Raw genomic sequence first — 24,097 nt, 5'->3', positions numbered from 1 at the left:
TTTTTCCACAAGGATTTAGTCCTATTTTTTTTTTTTCAAAATGTCAGATACAGGGTATTTTAGAGGGGGAGTACGTTTTATCAGTTTTTCCAAAAAATGCTGAGTAAGCTAATCCATGTGAATTTCATCAAATAAATAGATTTTGTCTTTCTAGGAAAGAAAAAGACAAATAAGATTATGTTCACTGGTGACCTCTGACCCCTCAGACATGAGATGCTGTGGTCCTGACCCCCAGGAGACTGTGCACATTTGTTTCAGAAAGTAAACCCACATGATGTAATCGAGGAGTTTAATCCCATAAACTGGCCTATGTAGTTTTTCCAAGGATAAAGTGTGCTTGTGCATCCATGACACACACACACACACACACACACACACACGGTTACAGAGACTCTAATTTGTTTGCTGTACTAATGTTGTCTTGCTCTCACTGGGCCTTAAAAAGGAGACTTATCATTAGTGGTTTCAGAGAAACAAGTTTAAAAAGTAATATAATAATAATCCTTGTAAATCATCTTTCATGAAATTTATAGAACTCGGACTGACTCAGAATTTCTTGCTGATTTTAGGTATTTCCTTTCCATTTTGGGGATAACTGCTTTTTTTATTGTTTTGCCTTTTTGGAAATGTTAACGCTCCTTTTTTGGCATTTCCTTGCAAAGATTTGAGTTATTTATCAATGATTTCTTTATGCTTCATTTGGCAAACGGTGTTTGGATTTATTTAAGAATATTGAGATTTGTTTTACTGTAGTTTATTCCGTTTTTTTTTTTTTTTTTGCTTAAACAGCAAATTTTTAAGTAGTTCATTTATGCGAATAATTCCGTTCTCTTTAAAAAACACGATGAAATTTCAGACTTGTGCAATACCTGAAACACACCCACTCGGATCTGCGACCCTGAAGGAAGGTGGTAATATCAGCGCTCACTGCCTCCAAACAACCTCTCATTATCTCATCTGTAATATAGGCTCACAGGAATGTGTGGGTGGGGGGTATTTTTCACTTTGGCACGATGATATTTACTAAAATAAGTGAAATCTGAGCTTCGGTCTCTCGTCTACAGATTCATTTCTTTAGTTTTAGTTCTTCTTTTGGTCTCGGCCCGTCGTGGCTTCACTGTCAAAATGCATCAGAGACTTATTGAGCGTGAATTTGGGTCCAAAACCTGAAGAATGTTGAGAGCCTCTTGTATATTGCAGATCAGGTGTGCCCGATACGTCGATCGCGATCTAGCGGTCGATCGCAAAGGTAGCGCAGGTAGATCGCGTGGTATTAAAACGTAAACGTCGGCCTGTCATCCTTGCTATGAAATTTGTCACTTGACTGACAGTCGGTCCGTCCAATCTGAGCTTTTCCGACAGAGGCGTCTCCGTGCATGTGTACATTCTAGCACGCTAGCGAGTTAGCCGCCAATTTATAGCATCTAAACTTATGGGTATAAAAATGAGTGGGGGAGCTGGACCAAGTAAAAAGACTAAAACGTATCACTTCCATACGGAACAGGAGGTGGACTTTTTTTTTTTTTTAAGTATGTCATTTACAAAGTGCGTTCGCCTCATCTGCCGGTCTGCCGTTGCTTTACCGAAAAAGGGAAATGTGGAGCCGCATTTTCAGACCGTTCATAAAAACGACGACACCGACTTCCCTCCAAAAAGTGAGTTGAGAAGGAGAAAAGTGAAGGAACTAAAATCCCAGTGATCATTTTCCTCACAGCTAACTTCAACTATGCTGCCGACTCCATTCAAGTCATTAGAATAAGGTATTTACTAGTGTGCCATAAGGGTTCATGCAGTTATGCAAGATCCACAAACATTTATTGTGTCAAGTATACTCAGTAGATATGCAAATAAATATATATTCAGCATTTTTAGCGGAGGTAGATCACTTTCACATGGTCATTTTAAAAGTAGCTGACAAGGCGAAAAAGTGTGGTCACACCTGTTGTAGATAAAGGATCAGATAGCAAGGATTATCTTTTCATAAAATGCAATCATTTTTAAACCAACCTCAGCAAATCAATTGGTGTTATTGTGGGCTCGGGGTGTGGACGTGTGGGGACATCAATTCGTTAATTACCACTGTTCCAGGGATAAAAGAATCTAGTAGGTGGAATTTATTTTTACAAAATAAAAAGGAACCCCAGAAAAATATAAAGATATCAATCCATTAGATCTCTAAGCACATCAAAATATACATTATTAATGAGGCACAAAAAGAAAAGTCTAAGGCATTCTACAGTCCGCGGGCCACATCCAGCCCGTTTTGCTTTTTTATTTGGCCCGCCAAACTATTTTCTGTCAAAATTTTCCTTTAAGTATCTTCAATCAATATTGAATTTATAAACTCCTTATTTTTTCCTTTTTGTTTAAAATAACGTCTGTACATTTATATGATCATCAATGATTTTAACGTTGAAATAAAATACCAAAAAATTTTAATATTTCATTTATATTTTTCATTTTGTTCAATTTACATACTACCTAGTTGGCCCTTGCATAAAATGGCCCGCCAGCCAAAATAATTCCCCACCTCTGATTTAAAGGCATTGAGAATATTGTATATATATATATATATATATATATATGAATATTAAATACTGTAAACATTTCCTTCTGGCTGCAATTTGTTGGACATGAGAAAAACTAACTTCTGTTTCTGTCCTTCACACATCCTTCTGGAAAGCAATTTTTCCCAGAATTCTTTGCTCCCTAGAGACAGTCTGCTGCTAAAATACCATCACTTACCTACAAAGACATCATTCTTTAAGAACTCAAATACGCGCACATGCAGACACACACACACACACACACACACACACATGGGTGCGGGCTCTCTCTTAGACTCTGACACACACACACACACACACACACACATAAAGGCAGTTTGCGCTGCTCCTCAGCAGGTTACTATTGAAGTGGTTTGTTCTGCTTGCAGGCATCCTGCTGCTCAAGGAAAAGGGCTACAGCAGAGTCAAGAGTGCCAAATTGCTCAGGCGCCCGGGGTGAGCGACAGTAAGGAGGTGGAGAGAGACAGAGAGATGAAGGAGAAAATGGAGACCTGTTGCTTTGGCAACACTTGATAAGATGTTCACACCAGTTCGGGGAAAGAATGCCTCTGGGTTAAGACCGCTTTCAATTTGAAATAACCTCTTGACCACCTGGGGGCAACATTCTCTTTTTTTGGTCCCAAACTCTGGCACGGCGGTTCTTAATCTTGTTGGAGCTTCTGAACCCTACCGGTTCCGTACGCGCATTCACCGAACCCTTTTTTATTGGGAAAAAAATACAATGATTTTTTTCGATTCAAGACGTAGGTGTATGTTTTACTGGTGCACAAAATGAACCGTGGATCAACATCACCAACAAAAACATAATAATGAGTAAGAAGGAATAAAGAAGTGGTCCCTTGGTTTTGCTGGTAATAGACTACTATTGCTCAACTTGGAATTGCAAATCATGCAGTTAAGACGCTGACTCCATATCGTACATATTTCCCCGACCGCTTTCTTTTCTTTTTTTTGTTTGACATAATTAGTAAAAGGGATTGAAATATAAGGAAAATAATTTGCATGATGTACGGTCACGACAGTCACAAGTTGACTCCTGAGCGCACCAAAATCCCTGCAGCACAGAGAGCCCAAGCTATGTAGCGTGATCATCTGCAGCCAGTGATGGCCAAGCGGGACGTGTCATCGCGAATTATGAGTCGTGTGTGTGTGTGTGTGTGTGTCATGACCTCGCCGAACCACTGGGGTTCGATCGAATCCAGGTTAAGAACCGCCGCTCTGGATAGACGACAAAGAGCGACGACTGAGGCAAAGGAGTTGTAGACCAGTGTATTACGTTGTTGGTGTCTTTGAAAGAAACATTTAAAAATGAATGGGATTTTAACTTGAGGTTGATAATCTCGTATTTTCCTCTCCGCTTCTTAACGGCTGCAAGTGGAAATCTGAAAGCGCAGACTGATTTTATTTATATAACGCCCAATAACACCACTGTGCATGTAGAGCGGGTTTGGACCGCGCTTATTATTAGTTATTTACAGAAACCCAACATTCCCCTGTAAGCAAGCAGTTGTCGACAGTGGCGATGACAAACTGCATTTTACCGGGCAGAAATCTTGGATGGTGTAAAAGAGAGACACCGTGAGAGAGAGAGAGGGAAAGTGAGAAGGACTGAGATAGAAAGCAAGAGTGTGCAAGAGACAGAAGGGGAATGAGAGACACGCATAAATGATCTCAAACACATAATAACAGTCGTGCTGACAGGAACATGGTTTCTAGCTTACATGATACAATCTTCTTCTTCTCTTTTTGGCTTTTCCCTTCAGGGGTCGTCACAGCAAATCAACCTTCTCCATCTAACCCTATTCTCTGGATCCTCCTCTCTCACACCAACTACTTTCATATCCTCTCTCACTACGTCCATAAATCTTCTCTTTGGTTTTCTCTTTGGACCTCCAGCCTGGCAGCTCCAATTCCAGCATCCGTCTACCAATATATTCACAATCCCTCCTCTGCACATGACCCAACCATCTCTGACCTTGTTTCCAAAACATCTAACATGGGCTGTTCCTCTGATAGACTCATTCTTGGTCACTCCCAAAGAGAACGTCAGCATCTTCATCTCTGCAACCTCTAGTTCTGCCTCCTGTTTTTTGGTCATTGTAACAGTTTCTAGTCCACACAGCATCGCTGGTCTCACCACTGTCTCCTCCACCTTTCCTTTCATTCTGGCTGATAGTCTTCTACCTCTTCATACCTCTGACACGTTTCTCCACCCATTCCAACCTACTTGAATCCGTCTCTTCTCTTTCTTTTCCACACTCTCGGCAGCTCTGGACCGTTGACTCAAAGTACGCTACCTAAAATCTTCCAACTTCTTGATCTCCACTCCCTGTAGCCTCACCGTTCCACCCGAGTTCTTCCGATTCACACACATCTACTTTCACATCTACTTTGTCTTGCTGCGACTAACCTTCATTCCCCTCCTTTCCATCGCATTCCTCCACCTCTCTAGATTTTCCTCAACCTGTTCTCTGCTCTCACTACAGATCACAGTGTCATCTGCAAACAGCATGATCCATGGAGATTCCTATCTAACCTCATCTGTCAGACATCATGTTTTGATACACTCAATATTTAGTATTATTTTGGCAGAGAAAAAATGTAGGTTCATTGTAAACACAGTCTTGCATGACTCTTTCTCCTTTCGTTTATTTCTGTAATAGCTTCAATATTCATAAGAGAGATAGTGAAATAATGGTGGGTCCATACCGGGGTATAGTAATGGACAGACCAGACAGGTCTTTAAAATACAAACTGTGCTCAGCTGATTTTCCCGATGGCCATCCTAGCAGTCTACGGCTCTGGAACTTACTTTTTAATTTGACGGCTCGGTGCCAAGCAGCGTAGCAGCCAAGGACAATATTGAGTGAATTTGTGCTCAAGTGGAGGTGTAACTATCTTAATGTAGCTCCTGCCAGAAGGGGTACTTTGATTGTGAAAAGGGAAACAAAGTTCTCAAAGGATTAACTTGTGCTACATTTACAATAATTACGGAGATGCTGAATCAATCATCACATTGGGGAAAAAAAAGTGATGCAGAACGGCAAAGTTCTAAAAGGTTTTAAACTTAAGCCCTGAAGTCCATTTCTTGTGATCCTCAAGGGTTTACAAGGAACATGATGTGCTGTGTTGAGCCGCTGCTTTGTATATAAACTACTTTTAAATCCCTAAATGCTTCCCATTTTGATATTAATGTTCTATAATTGTGTACATTGTGTCAGTAATGTTTAGCTAGAAATCATGATGATAGCAATAATAACAGAAAGAAGAATGATAAGGAACAGAAGAGTGTGCAGGTCAATTGAATGTTACAAATAAAATGAAAGCTAATTTTTGAAATAACAATTCCAAAATATCAGATATGCATACTGTCGGCATGCCATTGTGTGTGTGTGTGTGTGTGTGTGTGTGTGATATTCACAATTTAATTTTTCTGGGAGATGGGTGTGATGGGGAACAAGTAGAATTTCAGAAAAAGGAAGGTTTCACAAGCGGCATTTACAACGCTGGCCTTCACTTAAACAAGCTTACACTGTTAAACTTTGCCATAGGTTCATCATGTCACAGTCACAAGACTACTGAATGATTAAACTGACAAAAATACTCGAGTATTTATAGTATCCCGAGTATCATGTTGTCCATTTAAGCAATGATCATCATCAGAAGAAGAAAGAAAGCCATTTTCCTCTCATGTACACCGTATAGGCCTTTGGGCAATAACAAATAAACTGCAACACGTAACTTATTACTTGATATGCATGACATGAGAAGATTTAGGTCAGTTTCACTCTTGAAAATTTGAATCAAGGCTGATTTTGTTGAATTGTCTACACTTTTTATCAGTTTGCAACCGCAATTGTTCCGTTCACAGTAAAATGTCTTGCATGACATCCCTCCCCTTCTGTTTACTCTTGATACCGACTACTTAGTTGGTGATGTTTTGGTCTCATTATTTTCTTGCCATAATAACTTTTTAGTCTCACTTTTACCCCTGTAGTTTTGTATAATAGGACTGTTTCAGTTTTACAGTTTTATGTCACAGCGAAGTGTAAAAAGATCACATTTTGAGGAAAAACAAAGTTCATCAGTAGTAACTATTATGTATGAGGGCAATTTGAGCACATAAGTCATACTAAAGTTGCTGTATTTCAAAAAAATTACAGAATAGTCAAATCCATAACAATTAACAAAAATGGAATTTGGGGGTGAAATAACAATTGAATTCCACTCCATGTTATATTTTGTCAGTTGAAAAAAAAAAAGATAACAATTGGCCATTAAAAACATAATTATATATGACTTCAATGCAAACAAAGAGATAACGGCTATGTATGAAAAATGATATAGCGCTCCTCTGATACGAAGAATCATATAGATGTGTGTGTGTGTGTGTGTGTGTGTGTGTGTGTGTGCGCGCGTCCTGTGGAAAAATACAGACATGTATTGTTAGTAAATGTCGTATTTTAGGTGAAAAGACGGTCGTTTTGTTGTAAAGTCATCTTTTCAGTCCTGTGAAAGGTCATAGTCATTAATTTGCCATTAAATTTGTCATTAAATTGCAGCATCTGAAGGGAATCTCTTTACATCCCATAACTGCCATGTCAATACAGCTTCTCTTTGGGGAAAAAAATAGCTGGAGCACTTCAAGATACTTTGAGTCTGACGCTGTTTTATTTTCTAAATCACGTCTTTTCCCTTTACTTTTTCAGCACGGGTTTTCTTTGACGTTGACTTTAAGATGGTTCATCATTGAAAGGTTAGTTTGATAGACAAAAAAATAGAAAAATGTGAGTAGAGAATGGAGATCTTGTCTGCTTTTATGGAAAAAAGTGAAGCGCATCGCTAATGCAAACAAAGCAAGAACAAGAAATACAACAGCAGCTACAATTAAACTGATAATGACTCTTAAAACTGTCGTCATTTTAACAACTTGATATGGAGTTAAACCGGGAAAAACTGAACATGTGTTAAAAAACATTCAGGTTTATTATCCAAACCGCATCTGACAGAACAATTGTTTTGTATTGTTTGCAGGGACGTCTATTTGCATTTCATCTTTATGTGACATCTTCTTCCTAAACGTTGCCTGTTTCCTTGTTGAACTGAAGAACCGAAGCAAGTGTGTGTCGTTCGGTGTCCCGCTGACATCCTGTCGTCTCTATTAGCGATTAATCCCAACACACTGACATTAAAACCGGCTGCATTAAAGTTTTTTTTTTTTTTTTTTTTTCGGCTTCCGAGAAGATAAATCTGACTGAATCTGGCATGGATTAAAATCTCAGCTGTAATCCCGGTTTCATGTTTGGATCGTCCATTTATCTTACGCTGCCCATCTGGTCTCTTTCTCCTTTGTTTCTATTTCAAGACGGATATCCTCCATCAGTAGATAGTTATCACTTTTTTTTTTCTCTGTAGCTTTATATTCGGGTCATGTTTTAAATCACAGTTTTCAGCGGGTTGCGATGATGTGACCGACTCATCTGGGCATAATAGGGATTACGAATCTGATTTTCACATTCTTTTTGGGTCTAAATGATAAAAGAGGAAAGAAATGATTGGGTACATTTAAGTTCATAGAGCTTTAGCAGAGTGGCTGCACACAGCGCGCACTAAAAGTGTGTATTTTTTTAAATCAAGTGAGGAATATTTAGATGTGTGTTTTCCAGGCGAAGTCGAGGCAAATACTTTACGTTTAGATTTTTGTACAACTTTCAACCATAGCGATTTTCAACCTTCACCTTTTGCATTCGTCGCCACAGTGATTTATATTCATTCATTCGCTGTAAATCCCTCTTTTCCGCCGCAAAGAGTCGAGCTCCGAATCGGTCACCTGTCAATCACAGGGCCACATATTGAGGTGCAAATCAAACTTTTCAGTCTCTCATTCACACCTGTGGAACATTGAATTACTGCACATTTTTGGCCTCCGGGGGAGAAGATGGACGGCCCGCAGGGAAACCCTTTCAGTGGCAGGAAAACCGGAAAAATCCACAGAGAAACGCTCCATTTGCAACCGAACCTGCAATAATTTGATTGGCATTTGTTTGAACAGAAGAAATCTGGACATGCATCACGGATCTATCCTCTGTGTTCTTCCTCTTTTTGTTTTCTAATTGTTGGATTTAAGGACAAAAATGATTGAAATTTGGGAAACCAAACCGTTTTGTAAAAATCTTTTTCGTAAAGAGGGCAATAAACCTCCTACGCTCACAGACACACGCCTACAAATGTACGTTCGTTCACGTCAATTAGTTTTGTCAAAAAATAAGAATAAGAACAACTTTATTTATCCCGAAGGAAATTGTTGTGCCAGAGTTTCAAGTAAAACATATTAATAATAAATAATAGTAGGAAATTGTATAAACAGTAAAAAAAAAAAGGGGGGGGGGAGATATACAAATAAAACTATAAAGTGTCAAAGTCAAGGCTATAAAGTGTTTAAAGGTCTTAAGTACAATATATACATATATATATGTGTGTGTGTGTGTGTATATATATATGTATATGTGTGTATTTATATATATGTTTATATATATATGTATAATATATAACATATATATTTGGAGGTCATATCAGTGTTGCAATGTCAAATCTTGTATTCAAAAATTTGTTATGTTAATAGGGAGGGGCTGCTCTGTTGAAATGATTTTGTCCGCGGCCAAAGCAATCATGCGCACTGGCCTTACAAGAGGGTACACACACACACACGCATGGGCGCACACACCAAGTATTTAGGGATTATTGACCAATCTAAACTAGATTAGAGGGTATAAATCCCATCAGAAAGCTCTGGTGCGAAACAATCCTGTGATCTGATCGGACCTGGCTGTGAATCATGTGGTTCCTGAGCAGGGAACCGGCCGTCAGTCTTTACGGGGATGCGTTTCGCTTCTATACCAGCGTGGAGGCGACATTTTGATCCGGTCAAGGACTAAGATTAACAATTAGGGGTCCGGTCAAATGACTCAATAAAAGTTAAATTTTTAGACTGGAGCACAGGGATCAGGTGGACCGACTGGTTGTGACTGAATGATTTGTGCAAAGGGAAGGGCGGTTTAGCGTCTTTGGACTGGAAATGCATTGCGACGGTGCCTCAAAACGGCTAAATTCCTATAAAAATTCCTCCCCAGTCATCCTGGGTAGATATTCAAAGTCATTTTTATTTATACTCGATTTAGCATTTTTAGCTGAGAAGGTGTACTTTCTTCTTACTTTCAAACTCCTGCAATTTTTTCCCTCGCTGAAATCAAATGTTTACACGTTTCCAAAATGGCAATGAATGTGACAATTGTGTAACCGTGGCACTGCTGCCCGCATCTCCTGTGGACACATCGGAGTGGACATCAATAGTTGGTAAAAAACACAAACACACACGTAGATTCGGACTTGTAAATAAAACGTCGCCGGCAATTTAATGCGCGATGCGAACGTGTTCGGCCTTTCAAGGCGACGCCTGCGACGTCGCTCACGTCAAAGTCCAAACAAGTATGATGCAATAAGTTGCTATTTTTTTCAATGCTGATTCACTGATTTTATTTTCTTTTACACTCATGAGTCACGGAGTAAAAAAATAAAATAAAATACATAGACATCTTTCATTGAAAGTTAGGGCTGGGACTTCCTGATATTCAGGGTCGCGCCAAGTTTTTATATGGTTTCGACTCTGTGGGACAATTAAAATATTTCAAAAATGGATTTAAGCCGAATTCAAAAGTGGAATTAATTGTTTTATGTCAGTTACCGCATCATCTAACCTCAACCTTTATGATTATTAAACATTTCTCTGCCATTTTCAAGCAAGTCATTGATTTTAGGTGATTTCTTGCTGAATTTAAGTTACATTTTTAGGCACACACACACACACACACACACACTGAAAGAGGGAGTGAGGAAAAAAAAACACAGAGGGAAAATGAGAGAGTCCAGCGAAAATCTGGCATCATCCATTGCTATGATTTAAAAAAAAAATCCAGAATCTAAATGTTTGAACACAATATTTGACAAACTGAACATCAGTTCATCAAAAGTAGTACTTTTCTCTGTTTTAAGTGATGTATTTATTTTTTGTCAGTCAGACATGTTATGAAATGCATCTTGATTCAGTTGTCACCTAATACTAAACTGGAGAGCATTGATTGCAGAGCTACATAGCTGTGATAGCAACACCGTTACCAATACGAATTATTCATTTATTCCATTTAATTGCAAATCCATTCATCCTTAGACGTCCCTACATTTTAATATGGTTTATTTTCAAATGAAGGGAAGCAATGTAGATATTCTTTATCTTCTGTAATGCAATTGAAAAAAATTAAAATTACTTTTTCATGATATTCTAATATTTTGAGATAGGATTTTTGAGTTTTCTTAATCAGCAATATTAAAATAATAAAAGGCTTGCAATATTTCGGTATATTTGTAATAAATCCAGAATGTATGACATTTTCTGTTTTTTTGCAATTGCATTACAGAAGATAAAGAACTTTGTCACAATATTCTAATTTTCTGAGACAGTCCTGTATAGACAGAAAACTATTCACCTTGTTTTGATTCTCAACTGAAATTCTGCATCAGATAATGTTGAATTTACGGTTTTCGATATTGTTCTAAAGCAGGGGTCAGGAACCTTTTTGACCGGGAGAGCCGTAAAAACCAAATATTTCAAAATATATTTCATTGATATAATATAGATACAATCGATATAATATAGTACTTTTAACATAATAAATTAAATATGTCTTACTTTTAATGCGACCTCCAGTGCTGCATGGATTTGTTCGAAGCGCCGCTTTATATTTGACCATTACATCGATGCAATTTTATCGTAGAATATTAGACATTTTTTTTTCGCCATCTTTTCCGTTACGAGGGTTAACGCGGATAAACCTGTTGGCTATCGGATAAAATGAATTTCTTCACCTTTACAATGACCCGGACGTGCTCGGAAGCCATCGGCCCCCGACTCGACCGAAGGGTGACCCGAGAAATTTATCTTCAAATTTATCTTCAAAACTAATTTCTGTTTACTTAAAATGACACAGTATTATGAAGAAACATCACAAGTGTTTTAAAATCAGTTCCAAACTTTTTTTTTCTTTTTCAACTCAAAATTGTCCGGGAGCCATTCGCCATCACTGGAAGAGCCATATACAGGACTGTGTCAGAAAATTAGAATATTGTGATAAAGTTCTTTATCTTCTGAAATACAATTAGAAAACAAAAATGACTTTTTCATGACATTCTAATATTTTGGGATAGGATTTTTGAGTTTTCTTAAGATGTAAGCCATAATCAGCAATGTTAAAATAATAAAAGGCTTGCAATATTTCAGTTGATTTGTAATGAATCCAGAATGTATGACATTTTTGTTTTCTGATTGCATTACAGAAGATAAGAACTTTATCGCAGTATTCTAATTTTCTGAGACAGTCATGTAAAGCTGAAGTAAATCATGGTATTTTACATGTGACGTAATACTAGTGAATGTACTTGATTGTCCTTGTCTCAAAAAATTAGATGATAAAGTTCTTTATCTTCTATAATGCAATTACAAAAACAAAAATGTCATACATTCTGGATTCATTACAAATCAACTGAAATATTGCAAGCCTTTTATTATTTTAATATTGCTCAAAAATCTCAAAAACTCAGAAATCCTATCTCAAAATATTAGAATATTACAAAAAAGTCATTTTTGTTTTTGTAATTGCATTACAGAAGATAAAGAACTTTATCACAATATTCTAATTTTCTGAGACAGTCCTGTATATTATGAGTTTGTTTTCCATCAGATTTCCCTGTAATGCTAAATATCATAACTCTAAGGGGCTGATTTGTGCATTGACGATATTCATTCATCCATTTATTCATACAGTCCTGTATTTCTCATGAGCCATAGGTTCCTGATCGCCGTTTTAGAGCTTTTTAAAGCTTCACTTGAAAAACAAAGAAAGATAAATCAATATCGATGTTATGTTAAAACCAACAAATATGTTTAAGATTTCAACCTGTGGATTCTCCGATTCAAAGTTTATTCCATTTCACTTTCCTCTCCTCTTTCCATCCTGCAAAAGAGTGCAAGCGTGCATGAATCTGTTAAGTTTGAGACAGCAGGGTATATCCCCTCACACACGCACACACACACACACACACACACAGAACACAAACATGCTTAGGTAAGATCACAGGGCATCCGGTTGAGTGTAATGAAAGGACGTAAACAAAAAAAAAAAAAACCTCCCAACCCTGCTTGTTGCTTGCAGCAGCCAGCAGCGTGTACGGTACCGTCATATCTTTACTGCTGCAAAACACCTGGATCAACCAGCGCCGACCAAAAACTTCCATTTTCTTCATGTGGAGATTGACGCCCCCTTGGCAATCCCCACGTGAAGCACTTGCAAATATCGGAGGCGGAAATAAACCTTATTGATGTCAATTTATACCCAAAACATAACAATAGTTAAAAAAGTATGGAACACCTTTTAATGCTGTATAGTTGACATTTCTTTTTACATTTTTAACCCTCTTATTATGTTAAGGGTCAATTTGACCCATTGGGTCAATGGGTGAAATGGGTCAAATTGACCCTTAACATAATATGAGGGTTAAAAAACAAATACTATCAACGAAATGTATCAAAAAGTTTAACAGCTTAAGCGTTGTCCATGGACATGAGCAATTTTGGTGTTTTAGTCATTAAATGTAGAAACATTTTTAGAAATATTTAAAATATTTATTTAACACGTGATTGTGTCGAATTCAACCGACTCGATGTCAGAAAGAGGAGAAAAACATGACCTGGATGTTACGTTTTACTCAAAAATGAAAACCGACGTCTATGTTGAGAGTCAACGTCGATGTCAGACTTACAACCGACAAAGCTGATGGATTGTCAACATTCGGACGTTTTTAAGACATCAAATTTAGGGTTAGTCAGCGACACGGTTTAAAAAAAACAAATCAGAAAACAATGCATGACCCTGCATGAGCAGGCAGACAAACAGACGCCCCACCATTTTTAAGCATTTTAACTGGAGATGTGTGTGTAAGGCAGACATGGATGCCATGGTTTGATTGAATTGCACCCACTTGTTGCTGCGTCTCCATGAAAATGAATCAACGATCACTTTCCTTCAAAAGAGACCATTCTTTTTCCACACAATGGTCATTGATTGCTTGAAATCACAACCCGCACTCTATCAAATATTAATGTTGAAATGACATTAGTGCCAGGATGGGGGTCTCATTGCAACAAATAAATAAAAACTGATCGGATGTTTTTTTTTACGGGTGGAATTTGTTGAGTTTTCACGCTGGCCAATATTTACTTCAGTTCCAATATTTCTATTATCTGAAGCTGATACAAACGGGGGAAAATGATCAGCTTAATGATTAATCGATTACCTGCTTTTTAGAAATAAACAAAAGGAGACAGAGTCACGCAAGACTCTGTTTACAATCAACCTACATGTTTTCTCCCCCCAAAATAACACTAAATATTAAGTGTATCAAAACATGTCTATCTTGGGTTTTTCATTAACATCCTCAAACCATTAAAACATTCTTTTTTTCCTACTGTTTTGCATACCAATCTCAGTATGACAAGCAGCAAATAATCTATAATTTGCCCGAATCAAAACAAAAATCCAACCAAACTCTATTGAAACATGAGCGGATTTTAGATGTTTTCACTTTTCACAAAACTACCGTTGGTAAAGAAGACGTCTGAATGTATCTTTATAAAACCCCGATTTCATTCTCCTCTTCGGTGTTCATACTGTCCGCATGTGTCTTAAATTATACTCCAATTAAGCCACATCAGTGAAAATTATTTATGGAAATAAAGACGCGACGAAAAACAAAATCCCGCTCAACATAAGTTTGATAAAGTCTTACATTTTGCTTATGTGCATTGGAGGTTGGACATCCTGGAAAGTGCGGTTCCACCTGCCATAAAGAGCTTTTTTTTTTTTTTTTCTTAAATTGAACACCCCGTTTTTTTCCATTAAGTTTGATGGGAAACTCTCCACGCACGACACGCAAGCAGGCAACAGCGTGGATGCAAGCAACCCGAACAACAGGCGAGCAGCTGCAGCCGCCCCGCAGCATCCTCCCCGGGGGACATTTTCCACAAACACGAAAAATACCAATCCCCCCCACCCCCCCCCCCTTTTTTTTTTTTGGAAGAAAAATATTTCTATAGACACAGATGCGTTTCGTCCTACCGCCCGCAGCTTGCGTGGCAAAGCCTCCTTTGCGTGAGGCGCTGACAGCTCGTCCTTCCTCCGCAGCCCCCGCCGCGGCAGCTCCACATCGGCTTTCCCGACTCGGTCCTCCCGCTTCTCCCGGCTTCTGGCGCCTCCGTCCCCGCCTCCGGCTCCGGAGGAGTCGAGGCTGCTGAAGTTCCACACGATGAGCGTCTGGACCAGCAGGACGGCCAGCGCGGCGAGCAGCAGCCGAGATCGGCGGGCCAGCTTGCGGGCACACGGGTGGCCGGTCATCCTCCTCCCCCTCCGGATCACGCCGAGAGCCCCATTCGCTAAACGCCGACAGCGGGGTGTGAAGGCTCCCCGAAGCGGCCCGACAGGGGCTACAGGCGGGCAGGAGGAGGAGGAAGAGGCGGGGTGGGAGGTGGTGGTGGTGGTTCTGGCAGAGGGTGGAAATGAGGAGAGGAGGTTTCGGAGGGGAAGGGGCCCCCATGTGGCTGGTAGAGGCTCCACAGTTTGTTCAAGCAGGTTTTGCTCACAAAAGCGGGAGAAGTTGGAGGATTTTAAGGGTTTAAAGTGCAGAGCTTTGTGGGGAAAGAGGTGGAGGAACAGGTTGGAATGGGTGGATGAGACACTTGTTATACTGCAGGGGTGTCAAAGTCATTTTGCATAATTTGCGGCCTAATTTGATGTCGAGGGGACCAGGGGTCGGCAACCTTTAACGCCCAAAGAGGCATTTGGACCCGGTTTCCATGGAAAAGAAAACAGCGGGAGCCGCAAATAATTTTTGACGTGTAAAATAAAGGTACCGCTGTGTATAATAAGAATAAGAACAACTTTATTTATCGCAAAGGAAATTGTTGTGCCAGAGTTAGACAAGAGAAGAAAAGTATAACAATAATATAACAATTATAAATAATAGAAAATTATATAAACAGTTTTAAAAAAAAGGGGGGTGAATAAGAAATACAAATAAACTATAAAGTGTCTTAAGTAACAAGTGAAAACTATAAAGTGTCTTAAGTAGCAAGTGAAAACTATAGTGTCTTAAGCACCAAGTGAAATATAAGGACTGCACAAGAGTATGAAAAAAATATTGTACATATAAGATAAGAACATGGTCCTGCAGACGTTGAAAGATCTGAGGAAGAACAAGCGGCTCTGACCCTTCTTGAAAATGGAAGATATATTGCTTTTTATTACCTTTACATTTTGTATAAACAAGTGTGTAGTGTGTTGCTTATGAAATCCACAAAAGTGCTACAGAGAAAATTAAGTTTTATTTATGGAATGAACACATTTTGAATTTTTTGAGCTTTGGCCTTTCAGAGCGTGTAGCATAGCCTTGACCTGAATTTTGAAAATAAACTGGGAAAAAAATCACTGTGTCAGTAAACAATAGAAAATAAATATTTGGAAAATATCTTCATAAATATTTATTTTACCTGGCTAATGGGACTTCTGCTCCTGAACTTCTGCGCACAGCATCTGCAAATCGGGACAAAACGGGCTTCCACGAGTGTGATGTTTTTTTTGAGTGGCGAAAAACAATAAATATTATTTTATTTTATTACATCACAATACATTACATTGCATTTGGCAGACGCTTTTATCCAAAGCGACTTACAATAGATTATTATTCTGATAGATTATTGAAATTATTATTCCAAGATCACAATAATCTTCCAACTTAGAACTAAAATTAAAAAAAGGAACTAACAAGAATAAAATACACTTCAATTAGATATTTATAATTTATTTTCCCAAGCCTCATGGAGCCGCTGTGTAAGGATGAAAGAGCCGCAGGTTGCCGACCCCAGAGCTAGAAGTAACACCAAGTCCAATTTTTTCCTTTGTTTTAGTGTAAAAGGAGGTAAACAGGTAAATTATAAAAATCTTTCTATGTCATGAACTGTTCCTCTAAAAATACATGACAAATTCATATTAAAAATGAATATTAAATAAGAATTGATGAAATTACAACCTAAAAATATTGTTGAGTAAAAGGAGAAAATCTTGTCACCGTGGGAAAATTTGCCACTAGAATTTATTAGAAAATTCATTGTTTTAGCATGTATAAGAGGAGGTATCATGTTTGCAAGGCTAATGGTGGCTATTCTGGTGATTAAATCAATCTTTTTAATTTTGCCCGTGTTTTTTTTGGCTATAGTTTTTTGTGTTTTTTTTTAAATAGGAAAAGAAAAGATCGTTTAACAATGTCACGAGATGTTTTTTCAACAAAAAATGATTTTATTTTCAAAATTTGAAGCAAAAATACTGTAAACACTGTATAAAACCCCCCAGATGGATGACAAAACGCGCAGGCCGCTCTAACACAAAGATATTTTCAGGCAGGGGGCCACAAAATATTGTTCAAAGGGCCGCGAGTCTGAGACCCCTGTTTTAAGGCATTCTTGCGGGCCACAAAAAAATGATGTGGCGGGCCACATTTGGCCCGCGGGCCGTGCGTTTGACACCTGTGTTATACTGACTTCTTCTCCTTTTGGTTTTGCCCTTCAAGGGTGGCCACAGCCTTCTCTATCTAACCCTGTTCTCTGTATCCTCCTCTCACACCAACTACCTTTATATTGTAGTGTTTTAGTCAGGGAAAACAAGCGGTTGATGGTAAAACGTCCGTTCAATAAGCAATAGCTGTTGTTGGCGAAGCCACGCCACACAAGCCTGTAGTACAGTGACGTGCAGTCAGTAGAGGCAGGGGAGGCCGTGCCTCACCTGTACCCATGGAGAGAAAAAAATGTAAGATGAAAAAATAAATCAAATGGTTATATTTATTCAGTGATTTGTACTATAAAGTTATTTTCAAACTTAACTTTAGTTTTTTTTTTTTTCAAAATCGCTGGAAAAAAAAAATCAGGTGTCAGCGAAAAATCATCTGCCTCCGTCTAACTCTATTCAGTGCATCCTCTTCTCTCAGACCATAAATCTTTGTCTTCTCCAGGCCGCAGGTGCATGGCCGAACTATCTTATTCTGGCCTCTCAAACATGTTATTTGTCCTCTGATACGCATTATAAATGTATTTTCTGCATGATTCCAATCATTTATTTAAATATTCCTAAATAAAAATCACTTAATTTGCGCAGTTCCCTAATAAATCCACACCAGAAACCTGAGGCGCTGCAGCGCCGAGCCGAGCCGAGCCGAGCCGAGCCTCTGTCTGGTTCCTGCTCGTTGTTTCTTTTTCAGCACATTGTCAATATAATATTCAGAGAAAGATTGATTTCGATCATTATTTACTCCATGACTTCCTACGGCCTGTGTGATGACTTTAACAGAAGTGTGATGAGAAACTGGGGAGAAAAGCCGTGAGTTGAGGCAGACAGTCCTGTGCTGCACCTGAGGGGGGCGTATATGAGCCGACAGATGCGTCCTTGCTGCAAAATAATCCTTTTTATATAATAAACCTTAAGATAAATAAATTAAACAACAAGGTAAATAACATAGCTTTTCATGGAGATGGACCACATAAGGGTTTAAGTTTTCCATCCGTCCATCCATCGTCTGCCGCTTGTCCTTCACTCACCCATTCGGGGTAATTTTTTCCCAATTTTTTTCTAATTAAGCTGCTGCATGTTTTTGGACGGTGAGAAGAAATAAGAGAATTTGGAGAAAACCAGAAACAAACCAGGGTCCTTTGCGCTGTGAGGCCCAAGCGCTAACCGCCGCAACCACTTTTTATAAGCTTTAACTCTTATAAAAAAAAAACAAAAAAAAACAAAAACAAAGACTAACTTAAAAAGTATTTGCAAAAGAAGTAATTGACCTGAAGTGGATTATTCTCTTTTTCTTGTCATCCTCTCAACAAGGAACCTGTATTAAAAATTTAAATTGAAGCACCGGAAATTAAAATTTTAAAAATAATGAATAATTTAACTGGGAGCCAATACTGAAATTGAGTTGCGCGCCACTCGTTACATTTATTTGTTTACGATGATTATGAATCGTTTAAAAATGTTGAACACATGTAGGGTGCATAGCACGTTGCATACCTCTTGCCGCTATAAAAGAAATATTCTTTCTGTGCCAAATATGGTCCTATCGAGTGTTGGTGTGTGTGTGTGTGTGTGTGTGTGTGTGTGTGTGTGTGTGTGTGTGTGTGTGTGTGTGTGTGTGTGTGTGTGTGTGTGTGTGTGTGTGTGTGTGTGTGTGTGTGTGTGTGTGTGCGTGAGAGAGAGAAAGAGGAATGCTGAATGAGATATGAAACATTTCCTGTGGTCAACACACGTGCAGCTAATAGGGAAAAACAACTTAAAAAGCATTTGCAAAAAATTAATTGACCTTAAGTGGATTATTCTCTTTTTCTTGTTATCCTCATGACAAGCAACCTGTATCAAAAATTTGAACTGAAGCACCTAAAATTTAACATTTTAAAAATAGTAAATACTGAAATTATGTTGCACACCAATTATTTAAAAATGTTGAAGACACGGAGGGTGCATAAAACGTTGCTCTATGTCTCTTGCCGCAATAAAAGAAGTATCCCTTCTGTGCCAAATATGTTCCTATCTAGTGTTGAGGTGTGTGTGTGTGTGTGTGTGTGTGTGTGTGTGTGTGTGAGAAAGAGAGGGAGGGAGAAAGAGGAATGCTGAATGAGATATGAAACATTTCCTGTGGTCAATATGCAAGCAGCTAATAGGGAATAAGATACTCTTGAGTTCTGACAAGTCATTCAGTCTCCATCAGCCACTGGAGGAACGGCAACATCTGTAAACGTCACAATAAACACAACTTTGGCATGATCCGTTTATTCTCGGGGTTACAAACCATAAAAATGCAACAGAATTGACTTTTTATCCAAATCTGTATTGCAGGTATTTCTTTTTCTCCTGCTTATCTGTAGCCTCCAGCCCCACAACCCCAGCTCCCACTGACCGGAGTCGGTTTGATGAGGCTGAGGATTTGGATCCGGTTTGGATCCCAGACACAATCTTCCTCCAAGCCGCTCCTCACCATCCCGCAGTTGGGCGGAACCCACGCAGTGTCGAAGTCATGGTGCCAGTCCTTTTGTCTCGGGTGATCTTGGCGATTGATGGCGATGACTCTCCCCACGTTGACCGCCACCTTGATGACCACTTTGTCCCCTTCAGGATGGTCGAGGGGATATCGGCTGGCCTTGTTCAGATCTCTGCTGAGGTAAACGCCAGGGCCCAGCATTCCGTCTGCTGACCGCCGAAAACCCGAGCGCTGAATTTTTCGAGCGCTTTCCCTGTCGGTGCCGTGGTACATGACGTACTTTCTATTGTTGACAGGCGCCGCGGCGCCCAGGCGAATGATCCCGCGTGGAACGTCAAAATCATCTTCAGCCCACCTGTAGCTCATCTTCCACTCCTTGTTTCTGCAGGACAAAGAATGATGTGAATATTTAAAAAGAAAGAAACATCAGCGCAAATGGTCAACAAGTAATGGTAGAATATCAGGCGATCTTACTGGAAATCCTTTGGTAAACATATTATGTAATATCTTTTATACCCAAGTTTCACATCTTAAACTGAATAAAGATCTTATAAACCATAGAAACAAAACATTTAGCAAACAATCAATCGAAATGAATCGGTAGAAACGCTGTGGAACTTTGATTGACTGGGTTTACTGAGCCCGTCACCCAATTACAGCCCTCTGTTGCTCGGCAACCCTCATCAATAAGTAGTATTGATGATGAATGGATGAATGAATATCGTCAATGTACATTTTGAATCAGCCCCTTAGAGTTATGACATTTAGCATTACAGGGAAATCTGATGGAAAACAAATTCATAATACACATGACTGTCCCAGAAAATTAGAATATTGTGATAAAGTTCTTTATCTTCTGTAATGCAATTACAAAAACAAAAATTACTTTTTATTATTAATTAATTAATTAATAATTATTTTTTCATGATATTATAATATTTTTGGATAGGATTTTTGAGATTTTTGAGCAATATTAAAATAGTAAAAGGCTTGCAATATTTCAGTTGATTTGTAATGAATCCAGAATGTATGACATTTTTGTTTTTGTAATTGCATTACAGAAGATAAAGAACTTTATCACAATATTCTAATTTTCTGAGACAAGGACAATCAAGTACATTCACTAGTATTACGTCACATGTAAAATACCATGATTTACTTCAGCTTTACAGGACTGTCTCAGAAAATTAGAGTATTGTGATAAAGTTCTTTATCTTCTGTAATGCAATTACAAAAACTAAAATGTCATACATTCTGGATTCATTACAAATCAACTGAAATATTGCAAGCCTTTTATTAGTTTAATATTGCTGCTTATGTCTTAAATCTTAAAAACACTCAAAAATCCTATCTCAAAATATTAGAATATCATGAAAAATTTTTTTTTGTTTTTTTAATTGCGTTTCAGAAGATAAAGAGCTTTATCACAATATTCAAATTTTGTGAGACAGTCCTGTAGATGAAAATAAAGTAAATCATTTGACTGCACTGTGTAAGGAAACCCCTAATATAAAGCAGTCCAGAGCGTCCTTGTTTTATCTTAAAAAACTCTGTCTGCCATCACGTAAACGTCTGCCACCTGTTGTCGTGAGTGAAGATTGCACCGTTTCCTGGTTTCAGGTCCTTAAATGTGATAAATGTGCTTTCACTTGTTGCCTTTTTGTAAACTTCTCCACTGACTTGCTTCTTCTTAAGATCCCGCCTGCTGTTTTTCCTAAATGTGGATCACCTTCCTTAAAATGTTTAGTTTTCTAATTCATTTTTATTATTTGAGGATTAAAGGCTTAAGCTTAAAAAAGAAAAGCCATCACATGAAAAAAAAAAAAAAAATTAACAGGAAAAAGGAAATTCAAAAAGTAGAAAATGGAACATACTTGTCGTGACTCGTCTTCTCCTGTTGGCAACTGGACCCGAATTTCTTCCCTTGAAGATGTTTTACTTCTGAGCCAAGAAGCTTCTTCTCTTATGATGACTTGTGGGGAGTTTCCTTATATTACTACCGGGGTTCTGGGCGGGTCTAGCTTGTGATGGCTTGCAGTGACGTGCAGTCAGTAGAGGCAGGTGAGGCCGGGCCTCACCTGGCATCATGGAAAGAAAAAAAAAGTAAAATGAAAAAATAAATTGAATGGTTCTATTTATTCAGTGATATGTATTATAAATTTATTTTCCATCTAACTTCACCATTTTTAGTGTTTTTTTTTTTAAATCACTGAAAAAAAAATCACATTTAGCATTTAGATAAAGACGTGCGGTCACACGGCAGCCAGCGAAGCCCACTATGGATTGCGCAATGATTCTGCTAACTGCGCCGCCATGCTATGCGACTGAGACCGTATTGCTGTTTCTGTGGATGTCATTATTAAAATTTGAAAAACACTTCAAGCACTAAAATATGAACTAATTTCCACACTTTAGCTGATGTGTATAATTTCTTTCGTCAACAACTGTAACATGTTCCTCGTGCCGATCGATCGCAAAGCGTCAGCGAAGTCACACTAAGTGAGGCACGCAGTGACGGTGCCTCATGCTAGGGGGCGCCGCTGATCCCAGGGAGCTTTTTAACTACTTGGCTAAAGAATAATAGAATTTGGAATAGCAAGCTACTGTAAACAGTTAGCAAGTCAAGTGCAGCCATCCAGTTATTTTTTCCTCTTGCTTGGCTTTATTTCCAAAATGGAGGATTACATAGCTAAACTGAAAGAATTTTCTAAACTGGACTTTCAGTCGAAGCAGGAGATAATCAGTAAGGGAAGACCGACGCCGGCGCTAACGGAGCGGTACACTCGAAAAGGCTGGCTGTGTGGATGTCCAGTAAGAAAGTGCCTTTTCTGCTTTTCCTGCATTCTTTTCTCAACTTTTGACAATGTCTGGAGTCAAACGGGATATTGTGACCTGAAGAATCCGCAAAGAAGCCTAATCAAACATGAGCGGTCGGCCACTCACATTCAAAGTCAAATCGCACTAAAAACATACGGAAAGTCCAGGATAGATTTGGCTTTGAATGAACAGCAAAGACTCAACATCAGCATCCACAATGCTAAGCTAAAGGAAAACCGCTCAGCGCCGCATGGACTTCATTTATAAGTAAAGGTAAGAGATAATCACGTTTTTTTTTAAATGTGCTTTTTCTATGCTACAGTTTGTATATGTAAAGAATGTTGATATGATATGTTTCAGCAACGTCTTTCTCCAGAATGAGGGCGGGAATTTGCGGTGTGTGCTCACTTTGCCCTCAGGTAGCTCAAACCAGGGGTGTCAAACTCATTTTGGTCCGGGTGCCACATACGGACCAGTAAAATCTATAAATCTATACATCTATAAAATTTATAATTTATTTTCCCAAGCCTCTCTGAGCCGCAGTGTAAGGATGAAAGAGCCGCAGGTTGCCGACCCCAGAGCAAGAAGTAACACCAAGTCCAAATTTTTCTTTCGTGTTAGTGTAAAGGAGGTAAACAGGTAAATTGTAAAAATCTTTATATGTCATGAACTGGTCTTCTTAAAAAAACACATGATGAATTCATATCAAAAATTAATGGTAGAAAAGAATCGATGAAATTACACCCTAAAAATATTGTTGAGTAAAAAGAGAAAATCTTGTCACTGTGGGAAAATTTGCCACTAGAATTAGTTAGAAAATTGATTGTTAGCATGTATAAGAGGAGGTATAATGTTTACAAGGCTAATGGTGGCTACTCTGGTAATTAAATCAATCTTTTTAATTTTGCCCGTGGTTTTTTTTGCTATAGTTTTTGTGTTTTTCATAGAAATAAGAAAAGAAAAGATTGTTTTAACAATGTAACTAGATGTTTTTTCATCAAAAAATGATTTTATTTTCAAATTTTGAAGCAGAAAATACTGTAAACACTGTATAAACCCCCCCCATGTGAGAAAAAACGCGCGGGCCACAATAACACAAAGATTTGATTTCAGGCAGGGGGCCACAAAATATTGTTCCAAGGGCTGCAATTGGCCCGCGGGCCGCGAGTCTGAGGCCCCCGGCGTGAACCATGCAGGAGGCATCTCCGAGACCTCCAGAGTCTATGACGGCTCCTCCAAAAACATCAACACTTGCCTCCTCAGGGACGGAACAGCCGTCAGCGTAGGATCCCTGCACACCAGGCTAACAGTTTTAAAGTCACTGGCAAACTTTCCAAACCTCCTGTTCTTTTAAACAGTTGAATGGCGGGACAACGGAAATGGGGATCCGCTTAAAGGCTAAACACGGGGGGGGAATCTGTACGAAGGTATTGTTGACCACGCCGTTGGCAATCTGGAAAGCTGCCACAGCTCTGTTTACAAATCTTTGTCAGGTTTTTCGTGTTCTACCTGCTCGCTTCCTGCAAGCAGAGTTC

At 38.7% G+C, this 24,097-nt stretch overlaps 2 protein-coding genes across 2 annotated transcripts in view; both read right to left on the bottom strand.

Moving 5' to 3' along the window:
- Positions 1-15,158, bottom strand: part of LOC147230656 (xylosyltransferase 1-like) — a 49,822-nt gene extending 34,664 nt beyond the window's left edge. The window contains exon 1 of the mRNA XM_086154104.1: positions 14,792-15,158. Within this exon, the coding sequence (XP_086010230.1) occupies positions 14,792-15,067 (276 nt within the window). The 5' untranslated portion in view covers positions 15,068-15,158. The remainder of the gene's footprint in view (positions 1-14,791) is intronic.
- A 4,372-nt stretch (positions 15,159-19,530) lies between these two features.
- LOC147230655 (uncharacterized) lies at positions 19,531-21,705 on the bottom strand. Its single transcript, XM_086154103.1, has 2 exons — positions 21,620-21,705; positions 19,531-20,127 (listed from the first exon to the last, which is right to left on the bottom strand). The coding sequence occupies exon 2, from the start codon at positions 20,109-20,111 to the stop codon at positions 19,623-19,625; it is 489 nt and encodes a 162-aa protein (XP_086010229.1). The 5' UTR covers positions 20,112-20,127; positions 21,620-21,705; the 3' UTR covers positions 19,531-19,622.
- Between the last annotated feature and the right edge of the window lie 2,392 nt (positions 21,706-24,097).

This window comes from Fistularia commersonii, chromosome 10, assembly GCF_037954325.1.
Source record: "Fistularia commersonii isolate RoL2024-O1a breed Wild chromosome 10, RoL_Fcom_v1.0, whole genome shotgun sequence".
Lineage (NCBI taxonomy): Eukaryota > Metazoa > Chordata > Actinopteri > Syngnathiformes > Fistulariidae > Fistularia > Fistularia commersonii.
The sequence above is the reverse complement of the archived record's forward strand: the minus strand, read 5'-3'. Positions and strand labels throughout refer to the sequence as shown.